General features: G+C 42.0%; 4 protein-coding genes across 4 annotated transcripts in view; 2 read left to right on the top strand and 2 right to left on the bottom strand.

Annotated features, from left to right (window-relative positions):
* Positions 1–31: 31 nt before the first annotated feature.
* On the bottom strand, positions 32–2,605 carry LOC108037370 (RINT1-like protein). The gene is made up of 5 exons (XM_017113922.1): positions 2,381–2,605; positions 1,500–2,327; positions 1,194–1,419; positions 343–1,135; positions 32–265 (listed from the first exon to the last, which is right to left on the bottom strand). The coding sequence occupies exons 1-5, from the start codon at positions 2,519–2,521 to the stop codon at positions 79–81; spliced, it is 2,175 nt and encodes a 724-aa protein (XP_016969411.1). The 5' UTR covers positions 2,522–2,605; the 3' UTR covers positions 32–78.
* Positions 2,606–2,962: 357 nt separating this feature from the next.
* LOC108037374 (guanine nucleotide exchange factor DBS) lies at positions 2,963–5,232 on the top strand. Its single transcript, XM_017113930.2, has 4 exons — positions 2,963–3,191; positions 3,252–3,809; positions 3,867–4,420; positions 4,480–5,232. The coding sequence occupies exons 1-4, from the start codon at positions 3,059–3,061 to the stop codon at positions 5,131–5,133; spliced, it is 1,899 nt and encodes a 632-aa protein (XP_016969419.2). The 5' UTR covers positions 2,963–3,058; the 3' UTR covers positions 5,134–5,232.
* On the bottom strand, positions 5,105–6,208 carry LOC108037375 (uncharacterized protein F13E9.13, mitochondrial). Its single transcript, XM_017113931.2, has 3 exons — positions 6,090–6,208; positions 5,937–6,019; positions 5,105–5,883 (listed from the first exon to the last, which is right to left on the bottom strand). The coding sequence occupies exons 1-3, from the start codon at positions 6,163–6,165 to the stop codon at positions 5,215–5,217; spliced, it is 828 nt and encodes a 275-aa protein (XP_016969420.2). The 5' UTR covers positions 6,166–6,208; the 3' UTR covers positions 5,105–5,214.
* Positions 6,209–14,116: 7,908 nt separating this feature from the next.
* LOC108043413 (BAI1-associated protein 3) overlaps positions 14,117–22,468 on the top strand; it is a 62,458-nt gene continuing 54,106 nt past the window's right edge. The window contains exons 1-2 of the mRNA XM_044457578.1: positions 14,117–14,355; positions 14,886–15,131. The gene's annotated coding sequence lies outside the window, so the exon portion shown is untranslated. The remainder of the gene's footprint in view (positions 14,356–14,885; positions 15,132–22,468) is intronic.

Raw genomic sequence — 22,468 nt, 5'->3', positions numbered from 1 at the left:
AAAAATTGCCTAAGCCCAATAAAAACTAGGATTTTCAGGTAAAACAAAATATTTATCTACTTTGCAGTTTTTCATTGTTTAAAACATCTTTATGTCCGTTCTCCGCTCCAGAACCTCAATGCACTGTTTGCTATCCAGGCTGAGCACATGCAGTTCCCGCAGAGGTTTCGATTTTTCCTCCGCCGACTGGCTACTGCGCAGCGTTTCCAGCAGTAACAAAGCCGTTCCCCGTGCCGCTGTCAACAGCTTGCTTGCATCGTGTATTCTGGCAAACCGAATCGAATGTAAAAGGTGTCAGATTTATGTTTATTGTGCAGTATATCATATTTCTGGTTGACTCACCTTTTGAAGAGCAGCTCCGGACGTCGCGTATACTGTCCAAAGAGCGCAAATAAATTGCGCGTCATGTCGTAATTGAATTGCGCTGCTCCCGCTGGTGCGAATTTCGTGTTCATGACCATGCTCTCGAGCATGAAATCATCGATTTGATGGGCTATCAAGCGTAGCGTCTGGTTGAACAGGTTGGCGGAGAGTTCACGCTCCAGATTGTGGAGCAGGGTGACCAGCACCTGGAACATTTCGCCACCGCTGGGCGAGAGGATAAACGGCTCCCGGCTGTTCTGCTCGGGCATTGTGGGCCAGGCGTCATGGCGATAGCTCATCGATTTTGCCTTCATCTCGTTGGTGGCTTTGGTGGCCAGATTCCGCATCAGTTGCCTGGCCCAGTGCTCTAACTCAGCAACGGCATGCTCAAACACCGAATTAATCTCCGGTGCATTTGGACCGGAAAGTGCTGCGTGCAGGTGCAGATAGTGTACGTTCTCTCCCCATTCCCGCAGTACCATCACTAAGTAGTTGATGGCGTTCAAAACGGGAATGCTGGGCACGGCTCCACTACTGTGGAGCTGCACCAGACGTCGTCGGAAGCTATCGATCAGTTCCAGCTGGAGTTGCAAGAACTGCAGTTGGTGGCCGGGCTGAATTAATCCATAGTAACGATCTTTAATAGCGTCCAGCAGTCGCATAAACTGATCCGCACATCTGGGTATCTTTAAATCATCCTCAAATGTGTTGGGATCGATTAGCTGGAAAGGCGTTTCCGCCTGGAGAATGTCATCCATTTTTTCCGCACAAACTAAGTAAAGATTAAATTATTAAATAACAGCAAAATGAGGACAACGCCCTTATCTCACATCGTTCTTCCAGTGAAATCCAGCGAAGCAAGTACATGGGCTGTGTGATTACGGAGATGGCGCTTGGAAAACTCGCCGGATAACCAAAAGTCTCTCGTAGTTCAGACTCAAAGGCCAGTGTCTCATCGAGCAGATGGGCAAAAAGTATTTCGTCCTGGGCAATCTGCTCTATGTCCACCGCAAGCTTTTCGATTGTTAACTGCACCAGACCTCGCATGAACTCCAGCTGAAGGAAATAATGATTAGAATTTATTATGTTACGTTATGTTATGTTATGTGACTTATTATGTTATAAATAGTACCCACCCTGAGATTATAGTCCAGTTTGCCTGCCTTTATGGCAGATGGCTGGAATGTTTTGCCCACGAAGAAATGCGTCTCCTTGCCCCAGTTAAGAATCTGTGTGTAGAACCACTCAGGCTTATCCAATCGATTTGTTTGCCTGGCGCCTGTAAAGTGAAATGTGAAACGCTGGCGATAGGGAACCAACAGGAGCTGCACCACCTGGTTGATGGGTTGGCACACGATGCTAGGCGTGATGCTCAGCAGCGGCGCGTGCTCTTCGGCTGGAGATTTGATCAGGAACATGTATTCGGCCAGCAGCTGGGCCTTGGCAGTGTCTCGAGTGGGTGAATAGTTAAGGGCCTGCTGTTCCAAATGCGCCCAGCGCATGCTCTTCAACACAGCCTCGAACTCGCTGGACAGGCGCTTGAGGAGCAGCTTGTGCCAGTAGGTGGCAGTGCGTTCGGCGAATGATATTAGGGACTGGGCCTTCACGGCCTGTAGTCGTCCCACCACGCTGTGCTCGCAGTCGTTGCCCTCGTACAGGGTTAGGTAGATATTGACCAACTTGGCCTCGTCCTTGCCATTAATGGCATTGCCCAGGGCGGCGCTGATCTCCTGAATGTCCTGAACCAGGCGCAGATACTGCGTCAAACGCTGCAGTTGTCGTACTTGCGTCAAATCCGCCGCTACTCCTTCCAAGACGGGCTGGCACTCCTTTAGCTTCTTTTTCAGCTTGGCGCCGAACTGGGCCAGCTTCTCCAGCTCAAAGTCGATGCTTTCACAGACCTGCTGTTGGCACTGGAAGGCGGATTTGTAGCAGGACACGTTCTGGGCGTCCTCGTAGTCAAGCTGGTTTATAAGGGTGGTTAATAAACATGTTTTTTATATAGTTTTCCCCTTACCGTTTGGGACAAAACTTGGAGGCGCTCCTTGTAGTGGCTTACTAGGTGACTGGCCCGATTCAGCCGACTGGCATCCTTTCCGATCTCCTCGTTGAGTCGCGCCACAATGCGCAACTCCATTTCGCTTAACTTTGCATGCATTTTCGTGCAGCAATTGCTAAAACAACATTTAATTATAATCTAATGGGGCCACGAACCACGTATAAAAATAAATAACTGTGACAGTGTGACCATGGCGGAAAAGCGAAGAATCGTATCTTTGAGAACCTAGATATTCGCGGGTTCAAAGTTTTTGAATTTTATTAATATTTTTAAAATTTAATTAAATTTATTTTATTTTAAGTTTTGTTTTATGCACTCTGTATAAAAAACTGAGCTTGCGAAAACAAATTCTGTTCGAATTCTCTAACCTTAAGCCGCGGTCCAAATATGCTTATTTGTCACTATTTAGACAAAGAAATCTGATTAATATTTTATTTTAGTAACAAATTATTTATTTTTCATTAAATTTAATAACTCCTCTCGGATATACGGTCTTACAAAATTCGTGTCGCAAGTACGGTCACACCCAAGCTGCTGTTGACCTACGGTTACACTGTGAAAGCGGGCCTTGTTTAAATGAACAGGTGTGGCGTCGTTTTTTGTTTCAGTTTTGCTTAACGGAATCTTAGTTGAAAAATGTTTACGCCGAGGCAGAAAGGATTCGGAAATGGCTTTATCCCCTCGCCCCAAACACCTCTTAGTTTCAGCCGGGAACTGCGGCAAGTCCTGCAGGAGCGTAATCTCCTAACCGCCAAGTCGCGCAGGAAAGGTGAGCAAATAATAAGGCGACGCCAGGTGTTCATGTCCTAATTGTGAATTTTTTTAACAGTTTGCTCCATGCTGGACAGCAACAACAGCAGTCCCATTGGCTCACCCAATCCAGAGTGCGGAAAACGATTGGGTTTCCGGCGGCAGGCCATCCAGGAGATCATCTCTTCGGAAAAGTCATATCTGGATCAGTTGGAGTTGCTGATGAACTTCTTTGTGCGCCCTTTGAAGGAACAGGCCATCATCGATTGCAACAATCACACGCTGCTCTTCGGGCAGATCGAGATGATCCACAACTTGAATGGGGAATTCCTGCGGGAACTTGAGGCTAACATGGAGAATGTTGCACATGCTTTTCTCAAGATGGCTCCCTTCTTTAAGCTGTATTCGGTGTACGCCTTCGACTATCGCGGAGCCCTGTTCATCATCCAGGATTTGATCAGCAAGAATCCGGTGTTCAGAAAGTTTCTAGAGCAGACCGAGAGTCGTCCGGAGGTGCAGCGTAAGCTTAACTCACTGATGATTGTGCCAATCCAGCGGGTTCCAAGGTATAAGCTACTCTTAGAGCAAGTACTACTCTACACAAGTCCTGCAGATGCGGATTACAAATTATTAAAGGGTAAGATATAAGAACTGAGCTAATTCTGAATTCCAATTGATTACCAAATCCTTCCAGAGTCCGTCAAGGAGATCGAGGCCACAGCCTGTCACATAAACACCTGTGTGGAGGAACAGGAAATTACACAGTATCTGATCCACTTGCAGAATTCTCTGGTTAATCGGACTCCCAATATTGTGAAGCCATCACGACGGGTCATCAAAGAGGGCATTCTTCAAAAGATTACCCACAAGGGCACGGAAATCAAGCGCTATTGCGTGCTCATGTCGGACATATTCATGTACTGCAAGATGGTCAAAGAACGGGCGCCCAATACTGTTGTGGAAAACTCTCTGGAGTGCTGTTGTATTTTCCCTTTGAAAAAGTGCAAAGTGTACGAAATGCTACCGGGCAACTTTAAGCTTACTTGCCAGAATGATGGAATCATCTTTGGCAGCGGCGATGTGCAGCTGTCGCGCACTTGGGTAGGCTTCATCCGCGATGCCATAGATCTGCACGTACAGTGCCGCAAAACTCTTCGAAAGGATTCGAGTAAGAGGACGCCCATACGCAAAAAGGACATGAAAAAGTTCGGAACTGATTATGTACTGAGTCCCAACAAGCGCAAATGCGTGAGTAGCTAAAACTAATGGATAATAAGACAAAAGTTAATTATTTTAATGTTTTTCAGGAATATGAGACTGTTTTTCGCAACAAAAATCGTAGCACTGATTCCGAGGAGGAGACCGATGAAAGTGCTTGCTTTCCGCGCAAGCGAAAGATACCCAGTGGCGTTTTAAAAATTCCGAATTCAAATCTAATGGGGAAACGTGTTGCACCACCTCCACCACCTCTTCCCCCTAGCGCAGTGCAGATGCGTCATCAGGCAGGAAGACCAGGAGGTATGGCCTGCAAGGAGAATCGTATATCCAAATTGTACAAAAAGATTGCCACCGGTGACAAAGTGGCCAATGTTCGGGGCATCCTCAAACGCAGCAATGTGCCGGTGCCCAACAATGACCACGACCCTAGCTACGGGTTTGCAAGTCGCTACTCGGACTCCAAATCCTATTTTCGGGCTCATAATGTGGACAACACCATTCCTACATTTGTGAAGCGCGAGGATTTGTTCAACGGGGAAAACATGTTTCCCGTACATCTAAAGAGCCACGAGGAAATCTGTTCACCGCCGCAAAAGAAGCGAGTCAAGTTCGACGATACATTGGATGCAGTGTCTCCGGTTCTCGACCAGAAACCCTTTGCATTCTCAGACGACGGGGTTGCCGTACAAAAACCCGCTTCATTACGTGAGCGAATTTATGATTTCTTTGCAAATCTATTCTAGAATTAGATGACTTCAAACCTAATCATATACATTATTCATCGCTTACAACATTAACATCAATAAAATCATTTACAATTCTAATCATTTAGACTGACGTAACTGGCAGATCTTTTGCATGAAATCGTCGACAGCTTGTTCACTTATCTCCTCCAGCCAGCTTCCATTTCGCTTGAAATGCGAGCCAATAATGACTGCCTGGGCATCCTTGTAATAACTGTCAACGTTATCCTTGGTCACCCCGGAGCCAATGATCAGTGGAACCTTTACCTTTCCAGATAGCTGTTGCAGATCCTCTGGACTGGCTGCATGACCAGTTGCTGTCCCCGTGATGATAATGCCGTCGGTGAGAAAGAACTCTGCCGCATGCGAGGTTTCCAAGAGACTGACATCAGCTGTTATGGCATGTGAGCTGTGTTTCTTCTTCAAATCGGTGAAGATCAGTACATCCTCCGCATCGATGAGCTTGCGGTACCGCAGCAAATCCCCGGCGCAGGCGTCAGTGTAACCTTCATCCGCCACGTGGCCAAAAACGAATCCCTCACTTCGGATGAACTGCAGTTGACTGGCTTTGGCAATGGCCAGAGCTTGTTTGTTGCCGCAGGCTAGGACCTGGACTCCACATGGAGTTTCCTTGGGCATCACATCCCGCACTGCCTGTCCCAGTCGAGTCATGCAAGCCACTATCTCGGCACCAAGCAGACGCTCTGGGACATAGGGAATATCGTGCATATTCTCTATGAGAACGGCATCCTGTAAAGGACTTTCATGAAATTTATACGAGCAGAATGTATTATTCACCCTACCAGTTCGTGTTTCTTGTACAGATTCGCCTCGTAGATGGCCTTCTCAATCGTTTGCTTCCAGTTGCCGGTGTATCGTGGTGTTCCTGGTGTTGCGGTTCCGGATTAGAGGCTATCGGTTTTCGTTGCTTTCCACTTTTGAGAAGCTTTCCTCACCTGGCAGCGCATCCACGTGTATCATGCCAATTACTTTGCATGTTTGCTGATTGAACACCTTCAGGAATCGCTGCATATTTAAATTTAAAGAGGAACAGTTGGTTGAATAAACAATATAATTTGCCGGTAAACAGCTGATTAACGTACCAGGGATGGAGCTATCTTTATTTATGTTTTTTGTTAAATTCATTTTTTTTTTGTTTTAAAAAAATTTTTTTTATTATATTTTATGGTAGTAAATAAGTTAGGACCCTGTGTGTTGACATGAAGTTAATTATTCAGATTCCAATTATTGAAAATCAACTACGAACATTAACGATAATTCATCGAAAAGATTTCGGTCTGATTTTTCAAAGATATACACAAATATAAATGTTTCTGATCGATTGTTTTTTAAATTTGATTTAAATTTTTCTGAAATATTGAATTTATCAAGTATTCTTCCACTTAGTTGAATGTTTTTGAATCTGACACTCGAAGCCAAGAAAGTGTCCCTCCAACCATAATAAAATGTATATATAGCCTGCGTTTGAAACAAAGACCTCACGAAATGGCACTTTAAATAAATGGAGAGTGCAAACGAAAACAATTATGACACTTTGGCGGAACAATAAAGGCCGCTATCGCCCGCATGGAAACAGGAATAGGACTAAAAATAGGCGGGGAATAGGAACTGGGGAAATCCGCCTACAAAGTTGCCGAATGAAAGGCTTCCCATTTGGGCTGTTCACAGCTTCTGTTGTTCCTGTCGCCACTCAATTACATTGTTTCAGGAGCGGGGCGCCAGTTGTCCTCGAGTTTGATTTGGTCGGGCTGGTGTGGTATGGCCATGGTATGGTCTATATAGGATGGGGGTGGGAAGGGGCTCGTGCCCACTTCTGACTGCCAGTGCTTAGCGGAAACGGTGTCGTTCGTTCGCTGCGCGCGACAGAATTTCAATTATCACAGCGTGCTATCTCCCTTCGGCCTCACCTTCGATTGCCACACCCCTTAGCCCACAATCCACGTCCATTCGCCATTTGTTTGTTTGTTTGGCATTGTTTTCCTTCGTTTCGATGTGTGTGCAAGTCCTTTGTGCAAGTAACAATTGCGCTTTGTCCTGTTTACAATATGTAAAAACGATTGTTGTAATGGACTCCACTCCTGCGTGCCCGTTTGATCGAGTTCCTGTGTTTGCCCCATAAAAATGTGCAATCTAATTGAATTTGGTTTAGCAATTGATTGGTTAACAAGGTCAAAAATAATACAGCACATAGAAAAATGAATGATCCAATTCAAAGTAAAAATATTTGCATATTTCTTAAAAATTTTAATTGCATCTTACAACTATATTTTTAGTGCTAATATCAGAAGCAAACGAAAATAAGAAATCTGTAAATGTTACTTTTACATAGTGCAATTTATTTTCCAAAAGATTTGTTGATAAAATCGAATTTCATTCTCGAATTCCACCTGGTTTCACCGCTTCCTAAAGGACCTGAACAAATATCGCAGGCAGAGTGGAAACTCTTTACCTGTTCGGCAAACAGTATAAATAATTTATAATCTGAGCCAAGCGTCCTTTCGCACTTCCAGCCCTCTTCCGGCCGCAGCTCTCATTCCCCATTCCACGTCCGCAGGACCTTGTGTCCTCTGGTGTCGACTCACATGTACATATGTACCCACTTTGTTCTGCTTGTAGTTGCAACAAGTTGTTTCCGTGTTTGCCTTTGGCCCCCGCCCTTGATTATGCGAGCTGCAAACAACCTTCCTCTGTGCGTTTGTCTGAGCCGCACGGAGGTGGTAAACAGAAAACATAATGTGCAGGATATCCTCCCTGCAAGTCCCTCATCAGGACCCTATTTTTCTAATTAGCTGGCAGAACAGAGTTTAGGATAGAAACACTAAAAGAAAAGTGTAGAAAAGAACCCCAGACCGGCATATATTAAAAAAGTTGTGTACATTTTTGGAAAAATTAAAAAAAAATTACTTTTGGTTTTTTTAATCTATTAATTAATTTATTAGTGACAAGCGTGAAAAGTAACAATCTTAACAATCAAATTCTTATTTCTCTGCTCTAATTAAAAGTTCTTTCGAGTCAAAAAAATATATTGCTTTAGAGAATAGAATATATTTGGGAAACGAAAATTGTACCTAACAATTTTTTATTTCAGCAAGAAACTTTAGTCAATCAGATCATATTTCATTCAACATTTTTCGACCGTGCACCATTTAAACAAACTTTTAATGCTGACGAGGCTAAAGAACCAATTACTGGCCAACTGGTGAAAGTTGGCCGAAGGGAAACCTTCTCGAATTCGCACTAATTAAGCTGGCTGCAAGTGCATAAAATAATATATGCCATGCAATAACAAAAGGCTTTCCAAAAGTCAAAAACAAGCAGTTGATAGCCATGTGGACATGGCCAAAACAATTCAATTATTTAGCAGGCAGCAGGGTAAACTTTTTATAGCCTCTAATTGGAAAGTTGCCGTCAGCCAGGAGTCATCTGCAGAAGATTGGGCGACAGGTGGGGCAGCCTGACCACAGAAACTTGCAGACATTTATTTGACAGGAGACAGTCGTCGAGAAACAGTTCTCGTGACGAAACTAAATCGGTGCGCCTCAAAAACTCTGCTCGGAAGTCAGCCTAACGAGTTTTCCATTAATCTCCGCGTAAATTACATTTTCACACCTAATACCGCTCACCTGGGCGGAGCTCTTTATCATTGTCGAATCAGCGACGACCAATTTATAAATTAGCATTTCAAATATTCGGCCCTCACTGCGACGTTGATTTGCCATTACTCATGCGCCCCGTTGTCCCATCGAACGAACCAAGGACGACGCGTGAGAGAATTTGATAAATTCGCCATTTTATTTGGCATTTGAGCGTTTTCATTAGCCAGTGTAAATGCAATTAGTCAATAAATTGAGTGAATATTACCAATTTTCATGCGAGCGAAGGGCAAGGACACTGGCGAGCCTGAAAATGTGCGTGCTGCCGCTATCGATGGTCATAATTCCTGACCGCCACCACATCAACGCATCGATCATCATTGGAAGCGGTAGTGGGTAATAGACGCAACACGCAACCAGGCCAACAGCTCCACTGCAAATTGGTAAATGAGCGAAAACATTGCCGAAATGTGTGCACAGAGGGCGGGCTTGTAAGCTGCGAAACCTGCGAATCGATGGTCCACAGTGGGTGGCTAAAGCAGGTGGGCTATTTCCCTTCCGGCCAAAATAAATCCACCTGCACAGCGAGATGGCGAATGAAGTTCTGGCCTTGAAGGAGCGGTTTTATGATGTCTTATATATTTTATCTCTTCCGGCTTTCAGACCCATGTTTTAAAAAGATATTTTGCCTTGTTATTTCCAGAAAGTTATAATGGAAACTATTTGCAGAAGAAAAGGGCAACTTATAAAATGATGGATTACGTTGCTAGAGAAAAAATAAAAAGTAAATTATTAAGGGTATGGGAAAAGTAATTAAGTTTTAAAGTTTCTAAATTGGTTAAAAATATATAGTTCAATAATTCAAAATTGGTTTAGATATTAAAGTACTTCTATTACTTATATTGGTATGTATTTGCTTAAAAATAATCTAATAAAAAATTACTTTGACCATATTTTTTTATACTTTTTAAGTAAGCAACTTTAGAATAATGTCCCTTTAAACCACACCTTAGCAAGAGACAAAATAACAATATTTTACCAGCCTGCGACTTAAAATCTTGCACCTCCAAAGTATAACCAGCTTTATGGCTCTTTCCATAATGAGCAAAGCTAAATTTTAACCATTTCTCAGCGGTTTGTGATGGCGCTTCGGTACTTCGTTTAATGTCGTCTGCTTTACAGCCCCGGCAATATTCCACTAAATGATTTAGGTGACAAAACTTTGCAGACAACGAGGGCACAAAAAAAAAGACAAGGAAAATTCAACTTTTTGGCAATAAAAATATAAATATGCCATACCACGAAAGTGGTCTACGAATTGAGACGGGGCGTAAAGTGAAATTGCAAGCGCTGCATGAACAATTAAATGCGAACAACACGCATACGCCACGTGTGCAAAATTTGTTGCAGCTGCCTGGGGAGAAATAAATTACTCAATTCGCCATTTTGGCTGACAGGCAGGCAAGGCAGACAGGCCAGCAAATAAAGCCATAACACTGACGTCGAATTTTCAAGAGAACTTTAATTAAACTAAGCCACAGAGCGACGTTTTCGTGACCTCAGGTGGCAAACACACACGATGGCGCACCCTGCCAGTCGGACATCCAGTGGTTGACCAAGAAAAAAGCCAGCCCCAAAAGCAGACAGATGGATTCGGGGAGCGGCCGGTGGCCCAGACATGGCTAGGTGGACTTTGGCCGACTATCGCCTCGATTTATTTTGGCCAGCTAAAAATTGTCGCAACGTGTGGCGCGCACCTTGAACTGCCTGCAAATGTGTGCTATACTTTTTCATTTCGCTTTAATTTATTTTTTTTCGAAGAAAGAACTTCTCGTGGGTGTATTAAAGCCACTGACTAGAGATTATTTCCGATAAGCTCGGACCCTGAAACTTAAAACCTTTTGCTGCCAGCTCATTTACACTTTTTTCTGAGAACTTTTGCATTTTTTTTGTACCCTTGATTTCTGAGAAAAACAAGGCAAACTTAGTTTGCCACTTGATCGTGACCAGCTGCGTTGGGCTCATCCTTGACTTTCGACATGGTTTCCTGCGTGTCCATTGGCCTTTTAGCCGGACTCTTTAGATAACTTACTGGCCATCAGTGCAAAGGCATAATTAGTGAAAGTGATTTGTATCGGTTGACTTGGCCGGTCTAAAAATAAGTGGCATTTCAAGCGCACTCTGGCATTTTCCTGGCCATTTAATTTGCATTCCATCCCCTTCAATCTGCTCCTTTTATTACATCTTAAGCCGCTGTGGGTCCCGGCTTATCTTGGGCTTCGAATTCAGCTCCGGGATGAGTTTGCAGCGCACCTGGCTTTTGTCTTTGCCAGCTGCCTAATGAAGCTGGGCGAGTGCATTCTAGGCAAATAACTCCTGGGGGATATCATTGGCATTCCATTCCAGGAGCTGGGGTATTTAGCTTGCATATTTGGATTTTTAATTTGTATTTTCTTGTTTTTCATTATCCGGAGCTTGAACGATGCTTGCAACTTTCAGTTTAAATGGGAAGTAGTCATTTCTGCAATCAAAATGTATTAATGCAATGTTTTTCTCTAAAAAGTAATTAAACCAAAATAATTAATTATTGTTATTTAATCTCTTCTAAATTGTTCCACAAAAGAGATATTGTCTCCCCAATAATTAAATTATTTTAGTCCTTTTTCCAAATAAATGATTAAATTCCTGTTTGTTGCTGCACTTGAATTGTTATTTAATTTCTGCACATTTAACTATAAATTTTGGTTAAGTCAAAATTTAAAGCATTTGAAGGTGTACAATCCCGACTTATGGCTTGCAGTATAGTATGCCTGTGTGTGGGGCAACCAATCAAAGTTCAAAAGTTCACATCATTGACAGCGAACAACTTTGGCTGCTTTGGCCCAACTCAAATTAAGAAAAGATAGCTGGCAAGCAGAAGAGACGCAAAAAACTTTTATCATTTTCACAGTCCAAGAGAGCAACGAGAATAGTTAGTTACGGCGTACTTGCCTCCGTATACCCATACCCTTCGAGTCCTTTTGGCAAGGACTCCTGTTCACCTCCTTGATATTGTCGCTTATTTAAGCAGCTTAATTTTGATGCCACGTTGCCAACGGCAGCAGTTTGCCCTTCAGTGGGGGGAATCCAGTGCAGTGCAGTGTTGGCCAACAACCGGGACAATCAATCACCGACTGCCTGCCAACAATGCATGATGCAAAAATGTGTCGCATTCGCACCTTCGAAGGCCCGCAAATGCCAAAGTCCCAAGCCAATCAAGCGTAAGGTATGACTGCAAATCTGTGGGCACGGAAAATGCCTTCAATCCAGGACCTTCGTCCTGCCAATGTGGATGCTGCTGCTGCTACTAGTACGGCAGGATATGCTGTCTCCGTTGCTGAGCGCCTTGTACGCGGAGGCATGAAATTGGGTCACCAGGCGAGAGGCGGGGTTCCGGGTCGTGGCGTTCCGTTCTGCACGGATTCAGATTCGGGTTCGACCCGCAGACGCACAAATAGCTATGGTACAGGAAGAAAAAAGAAGGAGTTTCTTAAAGTTAATAATACAATCTAGAACCTCAGATAACAAATTTAAAAAATAGGTGGATTTTAATGATGAAAGGTTTTATAATTAGGTAGACAAGTGTCTAGACTTTTTATCAAGTCAAATTGTATATAGGTGTAATGTTTTTATCGTAAAGATTTGTGAAATTATTTGACATAAAGTTGTGTATAACCAGTTAATTTAAACTTTCCAAGTACCGACCACTATTTTCGTTAGAATACGAAAACAAGTTTCTTTATGCAATTAAAAGTATATATTTTAAAAAACCAATTGTAGCTATTGGATTAAGGTCAATACAAGCCATCTTAAAAACCAATAAAATGTAAACGTAAAAAATTTCAAAGATGGTAAAAAATGAGGGAAATTAATGAATGTTATGGTATTAATAACATTTTCAATTATGTAGCTATATTGTTCTTGATACGAAGGTAAATTTTTTCCTTTGTGTAATCTTTGGCGGCAGGATGTGGGTGGTGCGTATTGTGGCGAGCAGGTGTGGGTGGTGGGTGGTGGGACGTTTTCGGTGGGTGGGCGGTGAGTGGCCAAAGCGCAGGAAGGAAGCCAACGCGCGCTAAGCGCCGTCGCTTGATGGAGCTCATCATAATTTTGGGGCGCCATGGTGGAAAACGAAAAGGAAACAAAACAAATCGAAACGGAGCGAACAAGAGCAACATGTTAGGGAGAAAGAAGACGAGAGAGACAAAGAGAGCGGAAGCGTTTTGGAGAGCAAGAGCTTTTCCGCAGCTTTTCGAGTTTTCGGCGCTAACCTTCATCTTGAACTTCACGGAGAGGGGAGTCATATGCTTGTGTGTGTGTGTGAGTGGGTGGGTGGTTGGTTGGGAGTTCTATGTTTCATTTCTAGGCCAAGAACCGACCCTCTTTCCATCCTTGGCCATAAAAACATATGCAACAGGAGGGAGTTCATTCATGACCAACCCACAATCTAGCGGGGAAAAAACTTAGAAAGGAAAAAAGGGTTCTATCCAAGACAGTCCCTTCGAGTTTAAATTCTTTGATTACCCCTTAAAACTTTTAATAACTGCAGAAATGTGAATTTTGTAAAGGGTATGATTTTAGAAATACTAAAAATTAAAATTAAATTTTCTTTTTTTAAAACAAAACATTGCAACATATTTAAAATAATTATTTGTAACCAAATTAGAAATGTATTCCTAATTGTTAATATTTGCTTTTATTTAATGGAAACAATTTGGAATGAGGAATATTGAAACCGAAAAAAATATATATTTATTTTATTGAGCTTCATAAATAAATGGCTTGTAAAAAATCACCATACATATTAAAATCATTTCCTACAACTTCAAATGTTGCAAATAAAAATCAGTACCAAAGTTTTTTTGTAACAAATTCTTTATAAAATATTAATATTAATCAAAGTAAGAGTCGGTGGTGCGGAAAACGGTTCTGATGGACTTTTTGACAATTCAATGCTTACCACTTAAGAAATGGGAATTATATTATAAATTCGCATTAAGCATTAACATATGCTATGTATTCTGAATTTATGAAGGACAAATGCCAGATTTGGCAAGAAAATATGAAGATAAAATTTGAAATTCAAATATATTTGTAACGGCTGAACTCCCCTTCGAGCTTTGTTCCCGAGAGTTGGGGAGAGAGCAACCCGATGCCGAAAACATCGCACTGACCCCTCTCCGAGCTTTTCACACACTCAATCACACAAACACGCTCTCTCGGGCGCTCTCCGGCACGCACACCATCACCAGCTCTTATCAAAGGACAACGGCTGGCTGGAAGGCAGGACTCGCATTAAGGATAGCACGGGCACTGCCACTGGTACTGGTACTGGCACTGGAGCAGCAACAGCAACAGTGCGATGGATGCACGCAGCTTATAAGGTGAAACACGAAACTGGAGCAGCTCAGTTCGCTGTTGGCAGGCGTCGCCGAAGGTAGTTGCTCTATTCAACCAGCGGAACCAGCTGAGGAGGAAGTCCAGTCGGAAGCCGAGGAGCCAGTGTCTCCTCCAGTCAGGAGTGTCAATCAAATCCATTCCAAGACCTACACAAAACGGCAGTGTGAAAGTGAGTGCGCGAGTGCCAAATGAAATGAAATGAAACGAAACGATTCGAAAAACGAATAAGCCAAGCGAAAGTAAACTCGACCAAACTAAAACAAATTGAATTGAATTAAATTGAGAGAGAGGTGGAGCGGCAATTAAAAGCAAATTGCTTGGGGCCTCAGGACGAAGGATAAAAGGCAAAAAGCGACGGGATCCGCCCGTTTATGTCACGCTGCATTTGCACATAATTGCAAACTGTTGCTCGGCCTGCAGTTTCGCTTTTTATTGCCAGGCGATAAAATAAAAATCCATTTGGCCCGAAACCATTTCCCCCTGTCCACGGAAAAACCCCGACAACTGTTGCACATAGGACACCATACACCATGTAGGACTTAGGACGTGGACACCCGGTCACAGAACGCAGAACACGGAACACGGAACACAAAACTCTACACCACACTGCACTTGGGGGCCACAAGACATAACCATTTCTTTTACGATCTCAGCCTTGGTCATGCCCCATTAAATATGCTTCTGAATGTTTTGTTCAAGTTGAAACGGAAAGCGAAAAACGAATTGCGAAATACGAAAAGTGCACAGCCGAAAAATATGCTAAAATAAATATTACAAAGATATCCGCATAAAAGACTAAAAAAAAAACAAAAAAACACTAAAGGAGCAAGTTTTGTTCAGAAATTTGCATCAGAATTTCCGAGACCAGCGTGTCAATTTATGCAGCCATAGAAGTTAAAGGGAAACTCGAGAGCACCAGAAAGGAAAAGCAGTCCCATTCACCAGGTGAGTCCTTGAATTACTACCCACTATTCATGGGAAATGGTTCATCAATTGACAATCTGCCATCGACATTGCCAATGCAATTAATGATAACAACCAAAGCATTCATTGGTTTTTAATTATTGATGGCAGTCTTCGTTATTAATTTAAAGCTTGTAAATTCCACACACACTCCAGTGTATTATTCATGACTAACATATGTATGTGCTATATATATATATTATTAACACCTGAGGGCCATTGGGAGTTGGGAATGTCCAGCTGAAAGTTGATTCATTTCTAATAACATCAGACAGAACGCGCGAAATTGCGATTTGGGGGAAATAAAATCTGTTTTATTATAGCAATAAAGTATTCATGCTATTTTTGCAAATCAATATTTATGTTCACTCTCAGCCACCGATGCATTTGTTGGGATAAATCCCGGAAAGTCGAAAAAGCCGCCGCGGCGTATACGTAATGCGTGTTTTCTTTAATCATGGCAAACAAATATTTACGCAGAGCGAGAGCTGGCTTTAATGTTTTGATGATACTGCCTTGGGCGACTTTAATGACCTATCCTATCCTTATCGCGACAAACTATTATGGCCACCTACACGAGTATTACGCGTACTATATGGAATGTGTCGTGCAATTTGCTGCCTTATATCATTTACCGTGGTGTCTGCGAAATGTGCAGCTGTTGTTTTTATGGCCTTTGGGTGGAGATGGGGGCCTACAGGGATATAAAACGGGTGATATACCACACATATGCCAGCAAAAACGTAAACAAAAACAGCAACAGGCGAATGGGTGTGGTATATCCACAGTTAATTAAAACTCAACTTCAATTTGGCAACTGTTCAGCCATAGATCCCTAATTAAATTTATGCTAAATCCGTGTCAACCACATCGAAATGCAAATTTCGAATCAAATTAAACGAAGCAATACCATTGTGGCCCACCTGGCGTATGAGTGTCGCGAATCAAGAGGTGCCATCTGTTTTGCTTGCTCGATTACAAAGGAAAACAATTAGGCGGCAAGATAAAGGCGAAGGAAAAAGGAAGAGCAGTCTGAATTGAAAGGTTTTTTTCCAATACCCTTCAGAGTGATTAATATCCTGACTAAGCAATCAATTCTAAAAATAATCTTTTAAGCAAGGGTACATCTTTCATCTCAGCCCATAACAATTGGTTCTAAAAATAGTCAACAAAAACAGGGTAAACTTAGCATCAAAGAGCATAAACTCCCACTTTCGGATAGGGTATAACTAAAAAGCGAAACCGTGAACAAACGTGAACAAAAGTGCGGGTTGACAATGGTTTTGGGGAGAGGCTTTCATGTCAACTTTGTTAATTAAATGAAGCACTTTCTTTCGGTGTGCTGCGTTTTGTTTTCACTGTTTATTTTTTTTCATTTTATTGCTGACTACATAATTTGGTGTTCCATTTAATGACTGTCCAGTTCCGAACTTCTTATCATAATTTCCATTCTGCTTCCGTTTGCCTTGCGCCACTTCTGTGCTTTATTGCTCGTCCTGGCAACGCCCCCACCAACAAACCCCCCAGCCCCCCTCATCCGATCCCCCAAGCCAATGTCCTTAGACTCGCCAATTGAATGTGGACAACTTCAAAGACTTTCGTGGGTATTTCATTAAAATCATTCTCGGGCGCTGCGACTTTTGCCTTTTTCGCTGCTGTTTTGCATAAAGGTTACAAAACAAGTTGTCGTTCAATTTCGTTTTTCAACAATAATTGCAAGAAAATTGTTTATTTTTGATGACAGCACAACTTTGCCTTCTCGTAATTATTTTTAGTTTATTGCTGTTGGGCAATTACTTTTTTCTGGCTATTTCAATTGTTTTTGACATCTCTTGTTTGTTTGCCAGCTGCATTTGTTGTGGTTTCTGTGGTCGGAAGGTTAGGGAAAGGGCATAAAACGAGTGCAGAAACAATTGCACACGCTTTACAATACAAACAAAATGTTTAGTTTCAAAACCACAACTTTATTGCTTTCCAATTTTCGTTTCTACGAATTTTTTTCTAAAGCTGCAGAAGGACAAAGAACAACCAGTAAAATGCAGATTTTTTAGTAATAAGTGAAAAACTTTTATTAAATTCCAAAAGAGGAAATTTTGTTATTTTATTACCTTTTGTTTGTTAGAAAATTCTGTAACCCTCTTTCAAGCCACAACTGAGCAATAATTGTTTATTGATTTAATGGTAGTTCGATCTAGATAAGTTGGCCAAAAAGGTTGCTTCTACATTTAGTTTGTTTGTCTGCAGCAAAAATAAGGAAGTAAATATTTTTGGTCCTAACAAATTTAACATATGTTTATAAAAGCCTTAAACCATTTCTAAAATGTTTTGTGTAGCAAATAAAAGCTTGCGTATAAAAACAAACTGTTTTTACATGTTATTCATTTTAAAGTAAGCTTCATAATTATTAATTTTAAGCCTAATGCAGTACACATATAATTCAGAAGGTAGTACATATAAAAGGCATTCGTAATGCGATCTCATTTGGCTTTGTCAAGTTGTGAAACGCCCACTGGCAAAATGCCCTTTGTCGGTTATTTCGGTATTAAACTACCAACGTAAGGTTGCCATGTCAATGAGCTCACTTACATTGGGTATTCAATTCATATTGCTCTAATATGTGACAATAAGTATCCTTCATAAGCTTGATATTCACATATCGAGCCGCCCATACACCCCACTGATTTCCGATGACCTCTGGCAGAACTGTCGCAAAATGTTGTCGCCTGCTGTGTGCCCAAATATTTGTGTTATGTCGCCGACGATGAGCGTCAAATCAGAATTCGATATGTGCGACAGCCAAAAGACATATAAGAAATGTGAGCAAAAGAATGCCCATACCCAGAACGAATCGAAAATACCCTCATCGCTGCAGTTGAAACATGTTCGGCACATCAAAGAGTCCTTGAAGGAGTTATTAGCATGCCCATCCAGTTATGAAGGGTATGACAGAAATGGGCAATTAACCTTATCAAGGCGCTGCGCTCCAGCAAAACAAAAAATGTCAACGAAGCTGTGTCCTCAACATCGTTAAGATGTGGGAGTGAGGAAAGGCGACACAAATAAAAAAAAATATAAATAAAACAGGACGAAACCGAAACCTGAAGCAGCTACGGTAGCCTAAAATGTACGCCATTAGGCAGACGGAATGCCAAAGCAAAGGCTTTTGGGGAAAAAGTGGGGGGGAGAGAAGTCCTTCAAGGGGGTGGCAAAGGCAAAAAGCAATTTCAAATATTTTCGTTACCTGCTTGTAGAAATTTTTACGTTTTTCTGATTACGGAGCAAAGCTTTCGCTTCCTTCTTTTTATTATTGTTGTGTAATTGTGCGCACCAAAAAAATAGGAGAGACACGAGGAAGACGATGAAAAGGGGTTAAGGGTAAGGAGGACGAAAAGGACGAGGACGAGCACGAGGACGAGCACCAGGACGAGTAAAGCCTGGGCGGGAGCACTTAAAACCCGACTCTGACGCTCCATTCTCGACATTTGAAATGCAAAGAAGCATTGCATACTTTCCACTTCTGGTGGAGCAGAATGGAGGCAAAACATTGCATATTATAGCCGAGTGGAGATGGCCAGGAACAGGTGCACTGGCATTTCGATGCAGAACAACAAACAGCCGGTGAATGGCAGCGAAATGTTCCTTTCAAGGAACCGGATTTGTCAGCCACCCAACAAGGACGAAGAGGTTTGTTTATTAACCGTGGCATACTTAGCAGCTGAATGGAAATTCCAGAAATTCAAGGGTTGCAGTAGAAGTCAAGAGTTGTCGGCAAAACCTTCAGATATAATTGAAATTTGTCTTATAATTTGTACAAAAGTTGTGAACTACGTTCATGAGTATGCGGGTAAAGAAACATGATGATAGTCAATCTCAAGGAAATCTTACGAAACTTAAGTAGGGCTTTCTAAGAGACTTAAATCGTTTAGTATACAAATTTAAATATTTTCTTTAGCTAGAATAGTAAATATGTAAGACAATAGTTAGACAATAGTTTCCAGGCAGTATAGGTATATTCAGCAGTAATCTTTCTGGTGATTTTAAATCAACTGAAAGTGAGTTTAAAAGTATGCAATGGTTATTAAATACAACAGTTTTCTAAGAGACCTTTGATAATCAAGTAATTTCATCTATATTTTCACAATAAAATTCGCATGTCATCTGCATTTATATTTATGTATCTGACTTTGGAGCGTCATGTCCATGCCAAACCGGAATTATCCCCAATATCTCTGCGGAAAAGCTTTACGGGTCTATTAATAGATTCAGCTCCGGCTCCAACTGTTGCGCAGTTACGGGAAACTAAAAATAGCACCCAGCCGTGCCTCTTCGCAGAGCCGCATAAAATCCAATAAATGCTGCTGCTTCTGCTGTTGCAGACAAACCCAAATTATTCCACACGTTTCGCTGTCCTGGACAAATGTTGACGTGTTTTAGTGTAAACACACGCGGATACCGCTTCGCGTAAGCACTTAAATACATATTTGTAGAGCTGTTGGATGTTTATCAGCTTGTCGCATGATTGATTTATATGCCTGCTGGATTATTAATGGACGAGGCCAAGTCAATTGGAACGACTCCGCAAGTCTTGGCTCATTCATTATTGATGGCCTGCATGAAAGTGACACACACGTTCACCGGGGGAAATATCATCATTGGACATCAATTCGCTTTTTTACCATGTCCAAATGGTTCCTATTTGTGACCATTCAACATTCAGTTTTTGCTAAAGAACATTTTAATATTTTTTATGCAATGTGCTACTAAATTTCTTTTTTTTTTCTTTTTTTCTTTTCCATTTTTTTATTTTTTAAGGGTTGTTCAACTGCTTACGACCATAATATGGCATTGAGGGAATAGTTTTTTACACTTTCCGAACACGGATTGCCTAAAAATCTAGTGACAATTCAGTTTTTAACATATGGCAATATTCCGAAAATATTTCCTTGCTATTAAAACCATAAACTGTCTGTTAACATATGTTTTGCTTGAGGCTTTTCAAAACTTCTCAGAGCAACAATCTGGAAAATACAAGTTATATCAATATTTTCTATTGATAAGATTCTCCAAATTGAAATTGGCAAGATGGATCTGACATTGTTATGTTTTTCTCTGTGCACACAAAAAAAAGGGGAGAAAAACAAAGGGTAAAATTGCAGGTATCTCGGTGCTTAATTGCGATTCCTCTGGGAGAAAGCGACGCCCGGTTGACTTTGTTTGCTCAAGCAGAGCTGGAAAATGGAAAATGCCAGGGAGTGCAGTCAGCGGAAGCGAGACAAAGTGAAAATTTCCTTTTCTTTCACCTGAGCCAGAGCCCCAAAATAAGAAAAACTTTCTCCTCCACAGATGGGACTCCCTAGGATACACACGCGAACTCACGCATGTGACAATTCCTTGGAGGTCCTAAGTAAACCTGGTGGGAGCAGCTGACTGTTTTATGGCTCAATCATAATTTTTCACACTGTTAATGTGCAAATGCGCCGCCAGACAGGAGGTGGGTGGAAAAGGGGGCGGTGGCCACTTGGAAAAGCGGCAAACACTCAGACAGAACAAACACAGGCGAACGAGTGTGTGCGTGGAAAAGTTTTTCAAGTGTTAAATGAGATAACGTAAACATTGTGAGGCTGCCAGGACAATGGCAGGACTGGCAGTCCTCAGTCCTCAGTTCTCATCTCATAGCAACACGTTGACAGACTGACAGCCACCTCCTCCATTCATCCACTCCTCCGCGGTCATAATAATTTTTAAAAATAGCTGCTGCCGCTCGAAAGTTCTTAGGCAAAGTGAACATTTTTATGGCCTACCAGGCAAAAAAGTTTTCCTTTCGGTCGGTGTAATTTATTGTTGAACTGACGTTTTGATTGCGCTTTTTTATGCGGAGTATCTGCAAATACTCGTGAGCTTCCTTTGACACTCGCAGGCGCAACACTTTTGCTCCTCCAAGTTAATTGAGTTACAACAAGTGGCTGAAAAGTGGCACAAATCGCTGTGGATTGAGTGAAATCGAGCTGCTGGGCGGTTAATTCAAGTGATGCAGCCTAATGAATTGCATTGGTTTCACCGGTCTAATGGAGTGCACTTCTGGTCTTGCCTGCAGTTCATTTCAGGCTCAGTCATTCGCCTTTGGTTAGGCTAAACTGGCATAGTTTCTTCGATTCCTATTTGCCGATTGCTGTTTGTTGGCTCTGCCAATAGTAAATGTTGATGGCTGCACTACACTAGGGAAAAAGAAAGGTTGCCATAAGGATCTATCTGTCATACATACAGAAATACAGAAAAATCAAAAAGACAATTTTAAATTTTGAATCCTTTTTTTCGATTTAGTTTTGACTGCTCAAAAAAACTTTAAGATTCTGCTTTTCATCGAATTTCCCTTGCTGATATCACCTAATTTGTCTAAGTGATAAATATTAGCCTGCCCAGAGATGCTTCTGTATTCATATGTGTTTGGTTATATCAGGATATACATCACAAGGCAACCACCTGCAAAGTCAAATGTCAATTTCAATTTATTGAATATGCAAAGAGATCAGTCGCCCGACGAGAGGGTAAACTGAAATAAACGGGCGTTAGAATAAAAATTGAAAGCGATGCCAGCTGCGAGGACCTCGACTTGTTGTCAGCCTCGTTTGGTTGCTTATTAGTTTAAATTGTAAACAGGAAGTGTTGCGGCACCGGATATAAGACCAAGGCGTTTTTAGGCCAAGGAATCGAGCGGAGTGGGAGGATATCAAGACGGAGGATTCAACTTGCTTTTCGCCTGTCAGCGGCAGACGAGGAATAAACTTTTAAGCGAATGACAACAGCGGAAGCACTGTGCCAAGAGATGCCTCTTCACTTGGCCTTGGCTTCCTCCCACTTCCTTCCACTTCCCCCCGCCCCCCCTCCCTTTCACCGCTCACTTTGGCATCCTTTCTGTTTGCCGTTTGTTGCAACTGTCGAGCATTTAGTTAACTCTTGGCGGTGTCCTTGTAGTTGTCAGTGAGTCGGTGGTCGGTCGTCAGTCTTCAGTCAGCGGAGGAGGAAGTCTTGGCCGCCATGGCGAGTCAGTTAGCCATCAGGCCGGCGGCTTAAAGCTCGATGGGGTCTTTAATTTGCTCCTGCAGCTGCCAGCGGGGAGGTGCTGGCCTTCTCCCCTGATTTATTCAGCATTTTCTTGCATTTAGCATGAGCTGCTCATTGTTGTTGCCCATGTTATAGCGATAGTGTACGTGTGTGTGAATGCACTGGAAAAAAAAGTTGAAGAATTCGCTTTCGGCCAAGGGTGTAATCTAATAAATGTGTTTAAATATTAAGATGTTTTATTTTCTTATATTGATTAA

This window comes from Drosophila rhopaloa, unplaced genomic scaffold (genome assembly GCF_018152115.1).
Source record: "Drosophila rhopaloa isolate 14029-0021.01 unplaced genomic scaffold, ASM1815211v1 contig_163, whole genome shotgun sequence".
NCBI lineage: Eukaryota > Metazoa > Arthropoda > Insecta > Diptera > Drosophilidae > Drosophila > Drosophila rhopaloa.
This window is presented reverse-complemented; position numbering and strand designations above follow the sequence as displayed.

Coding starts and splice junctions, on each gene's coding strand:
- LOC108037370 (XM_017113922.1), bottom strand. CDS start 2,521: ATGCATGCAAAGTTAAGCGAAATGGAGTTGCGCATTGTGGCGCGACTC. Junction 1,136..1,193: donor GATTTCACTGGAAGAACGAT/GTGAGATAAGGG, acceptor ATCTTTACTTAG/TTTGTGCGGAAAAAATGGAT. Junction 266..342: donor CCGGAGCTGCTCTTCAAAAG/GTGAGTCAACCA, acceptor TCGGTTTGCCAG/AATACACGATGCAAGCAAGC.
- LOC108037374 (XM_017113930.2), top strand. CDS start 3,059: ATGTTTACGCCGAGGCAGAAAGGATTCGGAAATGGCTTTATCCCCTCG. Junction 3,192..3,251: donor CGCCAAGTCGCGCAGGAAAG/GTGAGCAAATAA, acceptor TTTTTTTAACAG/TTTGCTCCATGCTGGACAGC. Junction 4,421..4,479: donor GTCCCAACAAGCGCAAATGC/GTGAGTAGCTAA, acceptor AATGTTTTTCAG/GAATATGAGACTGTTTTTCG.
- LOC108037375 (XM_017113931.2), bottom strand. CDS start 6,165: ATGCAGCGATTCCTGAAGGTGTTCAATCAGCAAACATGCAAAGTAATT. Junction 6,020..6,089: donor ACACGTGGATGCGCTGCCAG/GTGAGGAAAGCT, acceptor CCGCAACACCAG/GAACACCACGATACACCGGC. Junction 5,884..5,936: donor TGTACAAGAAACACGAACTG/GTAGGGTGAATA, acceptor AGTCCTTTACAG/GATGCCGTTCTCATAGAGAA.